Genomic DNA, 14,949 nt, shown 5'->3' with positions numbered 1-14,949 from the left:
TTTCTAAAATAATATTTATACAAAGGTTAGATCAACCACCACCTCTGTTTACAGGAGGGGGGTGAAATTCAGGCTAGGTGCTTTTAAAAGTAACTTTAGATTAAGGTGGCCTGACCCATTATTTTTGTTGGTACACCTTCCATCTTTGAATCTCTTAGACCTTTTTTTTGAAATTCGTCTTATAGATTTTTGTGAAACTTCACACTACAGAAGACAAGCATCCAAAGTATAGGTAGCGTCGAGCATTTCTAAAGAAAATGCCGATAAGGGCTGCAAATTGATTTAGAGCTAAAATTCTTGTGACGTCATTGTCATGTGATATTTATTCTGATCGCCCCCCCCCCAAAAAAAATATCATCATAAAGTTTAGTCTATGTGTAATACATGTGTTATAATGGTTTTACCATAAAGATAAATTTTTGTAAGTCTAAGAGATTTAAAGATGGAAGGTGTACCTGCAAAAGAGGGAGTTTTTTGGCAATTTAACTGTTCCCTGTGTTCCAAAGGATTTTTTTCCTTATTGTGTTTCATCTAATATTATTGTTAATCCACCTTTGACCCATCCTGTTCATGTATATTCTGGAACAAAGAAAATGGTTGCAGAAAATTTGTACGTTATCTGAAGTCTTGGATGCTTATTCAAGGAAATACGGTATTTGAAAACGCCGTTTACAACGCTAAAATGTTTGTCCTTACTAAATCGTGGGGTAAAATTAATAATTTACAAACAGAAAAAAGTTTCCAAGGTGGATTTGGAAATGTGGCATGTTTGGGTGACAAGACTTGGAAACAATCGCTAAACAGCCTGTTATTTCAATTCAGCAAATTATATACAAGTTTTGCTTATCAAATTATTCTCTCGACATATTTGGGTTAAAAGAAACCCGCTGATTTAATCCAAAATAATATCAATTACAAACGTTTTTCTTCAGTGCCTGTAAATTATATGCCGTTACAAAGGAAATTTTTTTAGGAATGCAAATTACAGTCGAACCTCTCCACAATGGCCACCTTTGGGACAAAGGAAAGTGGCCATTGTGGGGAGGTAGGGGTGTAATATGACAAATTATTTTTTGAGGGTACAACATGTTTACTTTATCCCATAATGATGTCATCCTTTAAACAATACTCAATATTTCATTGTATACACTAAAGGAACGTAATTAAAAGTAATTGTACAATTTGCCCACTTCTATTTAAAACTGTGAACAGAATTAAATGAAGAGTAAAAATAAAAATACTAATATTCATTGTTTGCATTTAATGCAAGAAAAGCATATTTTTAGAACATGAAAAATAAATTACTGAAGTAAAAGAAACACAAACGTCCGTCCGTATGTATGTAAGCTGGGGTGAAATTTCGCATTTCAAGCAGCCCATGCATTTCAGCAGTAAATCACATGGCCACACGACCTTTTAGAGAGTAAAAAAAAAAAACAGCAAAGCTGATATTGACGTGCAAAACAGAGAAAGAGCTAGAGCAAGAAATGAAAATTTTATAGCAGCAGTGAGAAAATGAGAAGTGCTAGTGGTAGGCTGCAATCCCCCTCCCTTTTCCTCCCAATCCCCTACCCCTTTCAACACCTGCAATGCAGGCTATGCTGGTGGACATCAAGGTAGCCTGCTTGGAAGTAATGGGCACAAGAAAGAACATGGCATGCTCCCTGTTCTTTCTTGCACCTGTTACTTCCAAGCGCCTGCTACCCAGTCTACCTTGGTGGCCACAAGCATTTTTCATTTTTCTCACCGCTGCTTTTAAGTGTCACATTGTCATGCAAAACAACAGCAAAGAAATGTACAAAAAAAGTGTGCTGCATATGCAAATTTGTTGTTTTGTGAATAGAGAGCAGAAGTGGAGAGCAATAGAGAGCAACCAAGGCAACATGATGTAACGACTACTCTCTATTAGACCTATTGTTGTTGTGTTTTACTGTTCTCGTTGTCTCTACCTTTTCTTTAGCATTACACGATTTTATTTTTTTCTTGAGTAAACTATAAATATTAAAGAGAACTTGTAGTACTTCATGTACCGGTATATAATTTCTAGGGCTATGTATAAAATCTCTATTCCTGTAACCTAGGGGGTATTGTTTATTGTCATTTAATTTCACATAAAATGATACAGTCAAACCTGTGTACAACGACCATCCTTGGGAAATGGCAAGGTGATTGTTATATGCAGAATGACTGCTATGTACAGGGTGATCACTATATACAGGGCCGTTATAATTTATACAGGTTTGCCTGTATTATGAATGTCATATTGGAAAATAAATATACGTAGTTTATACAATAATAATATTGTTCCACTTTTAAAAAGTCACGAGGTCAATATTTTGACAGAACATTAAATTATTCCTTAATCCTATTGATAAAGAACTGTTAACTTAAGCAGCTACAGTTGTCAACATTGCCTGGCTATTATGTACATGACAGGTTAAAAATAACATGTACATTTTAATGCGATACAATCTTTCTGGTTAGGTCTTATTTTTTCCAAAATTTGTTTTTCGGTAATTCTGGCCAAGAAAAGTGTGGATTGCTTAAAAATGAAACACGATTCTTTTATCCGACTTAAAAATTAATCTTTTGATTTCTTTCTTCAGTTACTTTTTCCACATGTTTTTTAGAACCACAATCACTGATTACAGTTGACAAACCATATGAGCTCACATAAAAATATGGACCTAATTTTTTCATCAAAAAAATTGTTTTTTTAAAAAAAACCCCACATATATTGAATAATCTCTGATTGCAAGCATGCAAATCAGCAGGCAAAGATCTATTAGATTTATTTAGCAATAAAGGGTTCCTAAATCATTTCATAGAAGTTTGCTTGCACATAAAAATGCCTGTCTGCTGTCACAGGTTTAGAACCTTGCGTACATGATTTGTATGTAGTGACAGAAACTTGTTATGGCCATGAATTGTCTGAAAAGCTTAAAATAATATCTGTGTTTTTAACAATCTACTATTTACCTCTTATAACGTTTTGCTGTGCTCACACAGTTATTAAGTTCTTTTTCTCCTAAGAGGCTTTGGATTTAATTAAATAACAACCAAGTCAAAAACTTCCTGCTTGGGCCACCTCCTGGCAACACTACTCTTCTATTCAATTCTTTTGCATATTTACACGGGATACATCATATCCTCATACAAGTACTAGTAACTTGTTGGTGCAACGTATTTTAAGGTATTATTCTGTTCCTTAAATTGTAAACTCTTCCGTGTTATCATCATGTGACACATGAGTCTGCAACAACTCAAGTTCTTCAGCTCTACTTAAGCTGTTGTCTGTATCATTACGACTGGTTCTGGATAAAGTAGGTTGATCTAACAATGGATCTTGAGCACTAGCTGCTGATTGAATTTGTTCATCATTACCAGACCCACAAGTTTGTGATGAAAGTGCAACTCCTTCATTCCTGTTCATACTGTTAGCTGCATCAAAAGAATAAATGGGCCTCGATAGGATTGGCAAATCTGCTAGTGGATCTTGAGGACTGTCTCCTGCAGGAATTTGTTCATTTGCCATAATCACTGCTAATGAAGGGATCTCACGAACAGCAGTGACATTTTGTTCATTTGTACCATCTTCGACAGTGGGCCTAACCAAGTTTGACACTCTGCTAACACCAGCCTGATCTTCATGCACATTCCCAGGGTAGGGAGGTGGTGCTGTGCCATCATCATCATCATCATCACTCTCACTGCTGCTTGACTGTAGTTCAAATGTTGCACCATGGCCCAGAGCTGCTGAATGAGAGTCCCTAGCTGTTTCTCCATTTCTCAGCTCCCTAAACTGGGGGCTTGACTCTGGTGAAGGAAATCTCTCTGGGTGTCTTAAAACTAAAGCATCAGAAAAGTGACATTAGTCTAAAACTTAAGATGAACATTTTAATGCTCCTAAAAAATTCTTAAATTGAAAATGGTATTTAACTTCAGAGGAGAAAATGTGAGTACTCTCTAACAGGACTCACAGTTATGACATGTTTGGTAAAATTATGGCACCAATGAACTCCAACTTATGGGAGCCTTCAGCTAGTAGATGACAGCGAAGACAATGAATGAGATGCAATTCATACAAGAGATCGATGAATGGAGTTCTTGATTTCTCATAACTCTTGGTAATTCAGCTTCCCTTCCCCAATCAAACACTCAGCTACACTTGAACATTACCTACCACTCTTTGAACCTCCCAATAATTTGCACTAATTCCTTTTTTTTCCATTCACCATTTTCACTGAGACCATAATGCACCTTGTTTACCACACAAAATTTTACATAACGATTGTTTCCAGTTTCTCCTCGGTATTACAGTTGTCCCTAGAGGAATCAAAGACAATGGTTGTGCAAAAATTCTGGCGGGGAAGGGGTAGACAAGGTGCATTATGGTCTTGATGAATATGGTGAATAGGATATTTGAAACTCTTTGATTCTAAGTAAATAGCCTCAGATCACACATAAAATTTTAATCATATAAATGAAGGTCTACGTTGTTATTATTTAAACTAACCTGTGCTGTAGGAAGGAGGAAAATCTGCTCGAAATGTATAGGAATCATTGGTTCCCATAACCTGCCTTTCCTGTGGTGGGTTTGGAGCATTGCAAACATTACATGCTCCAATCATAATACAGCGCAGCAGACCCACTCCAACAAAAACCACAGCACAGAAGATAGCAGCAATAATGCCAACTGTTGTCTGAGACACTTTAGATGCTGCAATATGATATAATATGTCAGTCACTGGAACAATATATTTTTTAACTGAACTCCCCCTGCCCCCGCACTGAGAGAAGCACTTCTTAGTAAAATCAGAATAGACCCAGCCAGAATCTTATACTGGGCTTACTGCAGCGTGCCGGGGCTAGTTGATTTTGCTATCGGGCTACTGATTCTTGTTCTTAACTTACCCAACGGGCAAGTGCTGTTTTTTGGGGAAATTCAAATGACAGAAGGACTGTAATCAATCCTGCTAATCAAAAAGGGTTTTGGGCTAGTTGAAATGACTTGTGGGCTAGCAAATTCTAGCTACTGCTTGCTCGAATGGTAGGCTGTAAAGCTGACTTTCTTTGCACTCTGTTACTCGTAAAATATAGCCTGTGTACAGTCACCCCATCTCCCTCAAACAAAATCTTGGAGAGACAGAGATGTAGTGCCAAGAATTTTTCTTGACTAGATGCTGGCAGGCAGGCAGTGTCATTAAAAATCCCTTCTAATCATCAATAGTTTAAGTTTATGTTTAATGATACTTTCAAGGCTGTGCACCAAGAAAAATTGAAGGGAGCTCAGTGATCTGAACCTGTGAAATCCAAGGGTACCCAGCATATGTTTCTATGATAAAACTTAGATTTTCTAGTCTCCCGGGAGCAAAAGATAGGTGCCAGGGCCGCTGGGCACTGATAGAGCACAGCCTAGACTTTGCCATCCATACAATGATTTTAAAGTCAAAAAAGTAAAAGATGGTAGGACAGTAGCAGATATTTTGAAATACATTGTATGTTCTCTACAGTCTTACCTTGAGGGATCTAGGTATTAAAATAGGCCTTAGAGGTGTTTTTGCAAATGTGTAACATATATATATGCAAAAAAATAAAATAAAATAAAATAGACTAATAAAACTTGAATTGTTTTGAACAGGGCTTAAGGGTTTAAAAGGCAAACAAAATACGCTAAACTTAACTTACCAGTATCATTTTTAAAGTTGGCTTTATAATAAAGGGAAAATCCAGTATATGAATCAGAATCTGCTGGGTCCGAGACAAACTGTACTGTCATAGATGACTGGGTAATTGTCATAGATAATGGTTTTGAATCTCCACAAAACTTCCCTTTCATCTTTGTGTCCTTATCTTTGTTAAGCAGTAAACTGTATATTGCCACGTAATCTACACACTGGCCACCTGCAGACTTTGGTTTCAGCTTGAAGGTACTATTTAAATCAAAGAAGAAATAAGTGTCCTAGGCCCTTTTCACAATAAAAAATTATTTTTTTCACCAACCAAAATTTTCTCAACTGTCACCAAACTTCAAGGATGCCATCGAGAACATTTGGAGGCCTACAATTTTTTGTCACACAACAAAATCCTTTGTTCCTTGACAGCTATCCTTTGTTAGGTCATCTTATTTCACGAACATGACCAATATTAAAGTTCCTTTAACTGACGTTTCTGGTTACACGAAAAATTTGATTGTCTCAGATGCCAACAAGGTTGCAAAAAACAAAAAATTGGTGATAAACAAATTTTTGAATTTTTACAAATGCTAAATACCAGTTATTAGAGTGCTTGACTGCAGAGCGGGAGGTAGCGGGTTCAATTCCCAGGGTCAGACCAATACTCACAGTCTTAAAATAACTGAGAAATGAAGGTACTACCTTTGCCCCGCAAATGGCTAGATCTTCGCGTGGCTTGGATGACCACGTAAAATGGCGGTCCCTTCTCCAGTAGGAGACATTAATCTAGTGTCCCCAATTAGCACTTTCATGTTAAATACATTGACACTCAAATAAAGTGCTTTTTTTAAGTGCAAACAAGGCCCTATTCTCAATTTTTTTTATGAAGTTTTGTCTTGAAATTAAAGTGTTGACTTCAACCTAGCTTCCCCTTCTCAAAAGAGTAACACATGTTGATTGTTCTAATAGCCTTCAAGTATTCCTTACACAACAAAGCATTTTTACTAAATGCACACACTGAAGTCTTTCATACTTGTTAGTTATGCTCTCAATAATCAAATGCTTTGCAAAAGTATTAATCAAGTCTGTCTTGAAAAGTACAGTGTACAATGCATTACATTAACAATTATGTAAAACTGAGATTGTACAACTTTGGATGGCTATATTCATCATTCAGATAACGAGTTGTTTCTGTGGATAAATTAACAAATACAGTGTCTGCAGTGATTAGTCATAATTTATTTTTCCAAAAAGTCCTTGTGTTAAAAATTTTGAGCAAACATTACATTACATGGTCACCAAAACATCCACAGCTGCTTGGAACTGTGTTTTTAGACTGATATGCACACATACAACTGATTTTCTCACCTAAATGAGATTTTAATGTTCTCCACTGATCCAGATACTGATACAGTCCATGTACACTGTTGTCCTGGAGGGTAAGGTTTGGGATAGTTTGGAGATTCAATGGTTCCTGATGTACTGGTCAGATGTGTCCCACATTCTCCTAACATGAGAAAAATGAAAGATATAAATTTCACAGTGAGAAAAATGTTTCAGTTGGGCATATTAATAATTGAAATGTGGCTTTGCTGGCAAACATTAACTATGCTGCACGCTAATCTTTATATATAACAGGCTCCAGAGGAGAAGTATTACGGGAAACAATTGCGTTATCCGTTGGATAGTGATTTATCCAGTGGATAGCATTATCCACCGTTTGAACAACCGTAGCCAGATCACAAGATAATTTTGTTGGATGTAAGATCGTCATTGTGAGTATAATATGCAGGTGAGTTAAATTTTATCTAGGAGATACCACTGTCATGTTTGACATCACATAAAATTTACTGGGTCTAAAGTGCAGGTCTCATTCCACAGGTCAAGACTAAAAGTCACTGCTCCATTGACAAATTACAACGTAAAATTTTTCCCCTCAATCTAAATCGCCAAAGCGAGGAGACACTTTTGGCGCTGTTCATTTCTCTGTCGCATGATGACCTGAACTCTGACCTGTGGAAAGTGACCTGTATTTTAGACCTGCTGGTTTTGCCAACTCTTTGTTTCACTAAAACAATATTATTCTTTAAGTGCCATTTCTGTTATCTTATCCTTCATAATGAGTTCAGCTGTAGTTATCACAGTAACAAGGCTCGAAATTAAAAAGCCCTCAGCTTGTCTGGTGACCAGCTGTAGAAATATAGTCACCAGATGCAAATTTTTAGTCACCAGTTTGTATAATGTAAATGATGCAGCTCATAGTATCAGGGCTTCTGATATTTAGGGCGGTCACAGTGCCGTGAAATTCAGGTAAATCCGCGAAATCCTGCAAAATTCACAAAAACATGCAAAATACCATGACATTTGCAAGAAATCTTATCAAACAAATGTCAATACAACATATGTGAAACTTATCTCAGCTACTGGGGCTGTTTAATTGCCGTAAACTTGCAAATTTATCACCACAACAAGCAAACAACATCCCAAACTACCAGGCGTAAATTATGTTCCGAAAAACTGGGCACTAGTCATGATGTTAAAAGCCTTGCCATTGGCTCATTCCTTGAGTGCTTTGTTGTTAAAATTGCCAATGATTATCTCTGTTAAAAAAACGTTAAAAACGCTCATAAAATCAGTGCAAAATTGATTGATTTCTAACAAAATTTGCCCAGAAAATTCCCATGAAATTGGCCATTTTTTACCAATTTTTTTTTGGTAAAGTTAGCCCCAAAAATTGCCGCGAATCTGTCTCTGAAAATCCGCGAAATTTGACTTTTTTTTGCGACCTATCAGAAGCCCTGTCCTTTGGCGCGATCCAACAGATTTGATTATTTGAAAAATCATTGTCAGAAGTGGGTATAAATTTGGGGGTAAACTGGCTTTGTTTATGCGGTTTGGCACATTTTTGTCATGAAAGCAAAGCAAGATAAGATGAAATGTTTGTTTAAACTTTAATCTTTTAATTTAAATCTAAATCATAGAGATACCTGGTCGCCAAAGTGGCAACCAAACCAGAAATTTTAGGTCGCTAGGGAGAAAATGTTAGTCGAATTGGCGACCATATCAGTCGCAATTTTGAGCCCTGCAGTAAAATTAAAAGTGACACTAAGGTTCAATGCCACCACTTGCTTTTACTTTGAAGCTCCTAGTTACCAGTATTTGTCCTATTAAAACTGTTCTCTTCTCCATTGAACAATATCAATTTTATTTGACACTAAGACAATTTCTCACCAGGCTTGGTAGAGAACATTTTAAAGTGAAGAGGGGGTCAAACCATTGCTTATCAAATTTGTTTGTTTGTAGTTAACAGAGGACATGAACTTATAAAACAAAAACAATTTCAGTATTTTAACCCCCTTCTGTAATAGGCTTGATTTCCCCCCCGCTCCTCCCTGAGAAGAGACTGTTCAGAAGAGGAGCACGGGCTCATTTTCCGAAGGGCAGCTGGTAATTGAGCCTACCTCTGCAGGGGCGGATCCAGGTTTTTTGTTAGGAGGGGGTGCACTCGTCTCTTGCTCTACTTCAACACCAATAAACCACATAGTTTATATTTTTTTGCAGAATCCCAGTTGTATTAGAAAACCGCAGGTCATCTCGGGGGGTGGGGGGGGGTGCACACCCCCTGCACCCTCCCCCTAGATCTGTCCCTGCTCTGTAACTCAATTACCTTTCCTTATCACATTACCTTCAACAAGTGAACAGTCAAGAAGTATAGCTGAAATAAATAAAAATTAGGTCAATTCATCAATTTTGGCACCATTTGTAACAATCAAATCAACACTTTCTGAATAAAACTATTCAGCGAATCACTGAAATTGACTCATTCCCCCAAAATATTCTAGTCTATCATCATCTTCAGCGTGGTGGTCATCATCAACATCATCATCATCATCATCATCAATGAGAATCATTGACGCAAGTCATTGAAACAAATTGAAGTGTCTATATTTTCATATTCTCCACAGGATGGCACATCTACTGTGACTGTCACTGGGATGTACATGTGTTCATTCTATGGACACTCCAAAAGATAAAATTTACAGTCTGAGACTGAAACATAACTGCAACCTTGCACAGAATAACAAGAAAAGCTCATCCCCTTCCCCTAAAAATCAATGTGTCCCTTTTCCCATCCTACATGTAAAACTTACTTACCGATAATTAATAAAAATAAGTTAAGCTTGATGAACAAGTGATCGCGTGAAACTTCCATAACAGAGCCTGAATTATTTATCCCAGTTAATCCCTTGAGTATGCTTAACTTTGTACTGAAAGCATCACGGTATGTCAAACAGATCAACAACTCGAAGATTTCGACTTCGCAAATTCCAGCAGCTTAATGAAAGGCGACATAAACTCCAACAACATCCTAGCAACGCCTGGATTTGAGTTCGATGGAAGACATCTTAACCGCGGTCGATGTCGAGGCGGAGTTGCAGGTTTTTTATGTTCACGCCTAAAACAAAGGTTTAAGTAGGCCTCTATTCATGCAAATGCGATCCATTTATCGAAGTTTTCATGCAACAATCCACTCTATGTTATTGCTGATTTGAAAAAATCGTTCACAAACAAAGGAATAGCACCAGTAACAGACTGTCCAAAATGTATGTTTGCTGCTGAGTCGAGCTGAGTCTCTCTCACCCTCATTGTAAACATTGTAATAGAACGGAGAGGTCCCTGGGGACAACGCGCGGGGGTTTTGAGAAGAGTCTATAAAAAAATGAACAAGTCTTGGTTTCGATGAGATATCCAGAAAAAAAATTAACTTGTGCTGTTGCAAGTGGTAGGGTATACGGCAATTATGACCGAAAAAAAAACAAAAACAAAAACAAAAAACAAAATTGAAAACAATGAACAGCCTATTATTCTCCCACTCGCCCCAGGGAGCCCCATGAATTACAGGGCCACCGAGGGCGAATCTCCGAGCTTCTGACGACAATTTTCGGCATGTGACGAATATTTCCGACTACAAAGAACTTGTAGTCTTGGAGCGAAAAGATTTGTTTTGGTGCATGTGGGTCATACATCAGTACATCAACTTATAGTTTATCAAGCTTTTCGCTTATTTCAGTACCTGAGAAACTTAAAACAATCAACGATTTTTGGATTTTTGGATGAATTGAGTCGACGATCCGTTCTCTATATTGATCTCGGACTGTTTCCGGCCATCTTGTCTATCTTTAGGCCGGCGCCGGATCTGGAGTGGAACACTTTCTACTAAATTAGTGTTCATTCACAACAAATTTCAACCCACGAGGATGGCTTAAAAATAAGACTATAATTTTTCTGGACGAGGAAGTAGTTCAAGGAGGAAAAATTTCTTGGCATTCACGACGATCGAGGTTGTCGTGTCGTCTTTCATTCATCTTTGAGCTTGACACTTTCAGCCATGAGGGCCGACAGATGTACACTGCACCAAAACTTCTTGAGCCCTTTGGTTAATACCGTAAAGTATAAATGATGTAACGCAAGGAATGGCTTCAAGTTCAAAGGATGCACAAAGTGAGGGTGAAAATCAGAATGAAGCGGTCGACAGCGGTACGGTGTCTGAATCGAGAGAAACTACAACTCCAAACCACAGTCGCTCAAACAGCGCTGTGTCTCCTCCAGCATGGCGTGTTGTGTTTGTAAGCTCCAAATTGCGCCATTCTACCGTTCTTAACTCTGCTGCTCGCTCAGCAGTTTTGTTTGTACCCTACATTTACGATAATACAACACTGGAGTCTCTCCTTCTCCAAGCTCAACAAAAGCTAAATGGACGAAAAGCTGAAAGCATCGCATTTCTAGTTCACGGGCAAGGAAGTAATACAGTGCTTTGTTCGCACGATGATCAGGTAAGCTTAAATAACGCGTTTGTTTCACTTTCATAAACTGTTTTGTACTTAACATGTCAAAATCCTGTTGTTTTCTAAGGTTAACCTCTGTCAAAGGTAGCAATATCCTAATTTAAAAAAATTCGTTTGCGTTCTGGAATAAAATTTTCGATTTGCCTCTTTATTCGTGTGTTAATTACCTGAAATTCGATCTAAAGAAATCTTCCACACTCCAGACTTATTTTGAAATTCCAATTGACTTAAGTAGCAAACAGCTGCAAATCTTGTGCCAACTTTGTAAATGAGATTAGCAGATTGTTGTGTTGACTTTACAGATCAGGAATGATGTGTATTTCATATTATATTGATAGCTTGTCTGCCAACTTGTGGTTAAGCCTTTTGCAAACCCCAAATGGCATTGCAATTTGAAAAGATGTTAGTTATTTGGGGTGTTTTTATAATAAAAAAGAATGAGAACAATAATTTTCTGGGATGAATTTCTGCAACTAGATTATTATGGAAATTCATACAAATTCAAAAACATCTAACTCTAAATTTGACACTTATGTCATAGTGTGTATGCGAGACACTCATAGTTTAGGAGCAATTGCCCAAATGCAGGTACAATATAATATTAAGAGAGGTCCTTATCTCTGTAATCCTTTGTGTCATTTATGGAGGGTAAAAATGCATAGCAACAAAAGCCGTCATGTTACTATTGACAGCAGAGTAAAATTGTCACTATTGATTGACTGGTATTCAGCAACCTTCAGAATCAATTATTGGAAAAAATTGAAACACTTGGTAAATGAAGACAGAATGCTTAGGTACACATTTGATGTTGGAAAAGGTGGCAATAACTGTTGATACAGTCAATGAATCCACAATCAGAATGTACTTGAGACAGGGGAGTGGGGGGTGGGGGGGGGGGGGGGAGGTTGGGACTGCCCAGGGTCTTGAAACATCAAATGGTTGCTGGGAGATAATAAATACTGCAATAATATGCAATGCATGCAGGGCTCAGACAGGAAGGTTTCCAATCAGAATTGAAGCCCAATGTAGGAACTTTAAGTTCTTGTTAACCTTAACCAAAAATGTAAACAAATTATCCTAAATAGCAAACAATGACATTAAATGGAATGAAAATAACACTTTCTGGAGCAAAAAAATCAAAAGCTTATTGGAACAGATAGGGTTAGGAGAATTTTGGATGAAAGCACACTATGCGAAGACAGGAATTGTAAACATGATCAGGCAACCACTTAAGGATATCGAACTACATACAAAGATGGCTAAGTGAAATAAATAACGACACTAGAAAAGATGCTAACCAAAGCAACAAATTGAGAACCAAGCGGTTATTCAAAACAACAGACAATTATAAATGTGAAGATTACCTAGCTAGTAGACATCAGGTCACCAATACGTTACACAGAATAACTCTAACAAGACTGTGTCTTAGCAACCACAAATTAGCCATAGAGACAGGGTGTTATTTGAGACCATTTAAGAAACCTGAAGAAAGAAGTTACCCAATTTGTAAAATAGAAATAGGGGACGAATACCATTTTCTAAATATATGCCCTGCTTACCAGGAAAGAAGATGTTTGTTACTTGATAATTTGGTAAAAGAATATAGAGTAAAAATAAGCAGAATGTCACCTAACAAAATATTCATGTTCCTAATAAACCCCCCTAGTGGAAATGCTAGAATACAAAAACTAATAGCAAAACATGTATTCGAAGGCTTTGAAAAAAGAAAAGACAGCAAAAAAGTAAATACTCTAATAACTCATTAGCCACATATGGTTAGGATTTTTGTTGCTTGTAATTTTAGTTATAATTTTGGAAATAGTTGATATACTTTTTATTGTATAACACTCCAAATAAAAAACATGTATGTATGTATGGTTATATGCATGTATGTATGTATGTATGACCCTATTTGAGGATGAGACAAACACAGTAAGGCACCCTATCTGTATCCAAGGATCATACCAGGAACAATTGCCCACAAAAGCACAGATAATACCTTATTTACATGTATGGATCAAGACCCTAAAAACCCATACCCTTTTGGGTGGCACATGCCTTTCTAGCTTGTATATGGGAGTGACCTCTTCCCCCTCAAGGACTCTACTTGACTTACAGTGGTCAGGAATGTAGCTAAGAGCTCTTTCAGGGTGCAAAGAAAGTCAGTTGTACAGCTTACCATTCAGGCAAGCTGCAGTTAGCATGTACTAACAAAAGTCATTTTAACTAGCCCGATGGTGAGCAGGGTTGATAACAGTTCTTGTCTGATTAGAATTCCTTAAAAAAATGCACCTGCCAGTTGGACAAGTAAAGAACAGAATTCAATACGCCCGGTAGTAAAATCCTCTAGCCCCAGGCTATCGGACACGACTTTCTTTGCATGCTGTCTCTATGAGTGAATTTAACTCACTGACGGCCACAAGTTGATCAGTAATGTTTAGTTACTGTTATGTGTGGCCCTCATAAAATAAAGTCTTTTATTACTTATTGTTTATTTACTGAATGTCAGCCTATCCTCAACCAGAATTTCATGGTAAACCAAGACAAAGGAGTAATGCTAAATATGCTCTAATGAAACAAATAAAAGAGTATGGTGTCTTTAATAATTATTGCACAGTGCGTTAGATGATTATTGTCATAGTAGAGCAACTAACATTTTAATTTTTCAGTTAAACTAAAATTCATTATATTATTTTTAAAGGTGGTTTTGCTTCATGCTGTCAAAGAGGTGGATGAACTTCAAAGTTTCTTTACTGAACTTGTAAAACTCTGTTTAGATGTTGATTCTCCTGGAGCCAGGTTAGATTTCCTTGCCTGTCCACTCACTCAGAGCCCTGATGCTTTGGAAATTTTGCAAATTTTAGAAGAATTGACACATGTAAGTGTTTTCATTTGCCTTCTTGAATTGTTGAAAATTATCTCTCAATATTTTTATTAATTTGACATTTTTTTAAAAAAATTCACTTACAAACATTAAAAAGTAAGTAATATAAAGAGAACAAGTGAGTGGACAAAAATCAGAGGAGTTTTAGCTGTCATGCCACCTTAAACATACTTGTTTTGCAAGGGGAGAAATGAAAGGTCTAAGCTTATTACTTCAAAAAATAACTCTGGTGTTAACAGTGTTGTAGTCTGAGAGTAGATGCGTATACCCTACCAATAGAGTTATATTTTGTGTTACTTGGACACTTTTTTAGGTCCCTGTTGGCATGACAAAAGAAATCATGGGAACCGATATAAGAAGCAGAGGTGATGAGTCCAGGTAAGATGCAAGCTGTGGTTATAAAGAAGCAGACATTTAAAAGCAAACAAACAAACAAACAAAATTATGTTACTCTGTATAATTCAAACCTCATGACAAGTGGCCTGTTATTAGCATAATTATAATTATAATGTTTATATAAAAATTGAATAAAAATATGATCTGA

At 37.0% G+C, this 14,949-nt stretch overlaps 2 protein-coding genes across 2 annotated transcripts in view; one reads left to right on the top strand and one right to left on the bottom strand.

Annotated features, from left to right (window-relative positions):
- Positions 1-1,034: 1,034 nt before the first annotated feature.
- On the bottom strand, positions 1,035-10,309 carry LOC140935104 (uncharacterized). Its single transcript, XM_073384638.1, has 6 exons — positions 9,831-10,309; positions 9,361-9,390; positions 7,044-7,182; positions 5,689-5,933; positions 4,517-4,720; positions 1,035-3,849 (listed from the first exon to the last, which is right to left on the bottom strand). The coding sequence occupies exons 1-6, from the start codon at positions 9,886-9,888 to the stop codon at positions 3,209-3,211; spliced, it is 1,317 nt and encodes a 438-aa protein (XP_073240739.1). The 5' UTR covers positions 9,889-10,309; the 3' UTR covers positions 1,035-3,208.
- A 329-nt stretch (positions 10,310-10,638) lies between these two features.
- The window catches only part of LOC140935102 (uncharacterized), a 30,749-nt gene continuing 26,438 nt past the window's right edge, over positions 10,639-14,949 (top strand). Inside the window, exons 1-3 of the mRNA XM_073384637.1 lie at positions 10,639-11,509; positions 14,223-14,399; positions 14,719-14,783. Coding sequence (XP_073240738.1) covers positions 11,150-11,509; positions 14,223-14,399; positions 14,719-14,783 — 602 coding nt within the window. The 5' untranslated portion in view covers positions 10,639-11,149. The remainder of the gene's footprint in view (positions 11,510-14,222; positions 14,400-14,718; positions 14,784-14,949) is intronic.

This window comes from Porites lutea, chromosome 4 (assembly GCF_958299795.1).
Source record: "Porites lutea chromosome 4, jaPorLute2.1, whole genome shotgun sequence".
In the NCBI taxonomy this organism is placed as follows: Eukaryota; Metazoa; Cnidaria; class Anthozoa; order Scleractinia; family Poritidae; genus Porites; species Porites lutea.
Note: the sequence above shows the minus strand (reverse complement) of the source record. Positions and strands in the feature narration are given on the sequence as shown.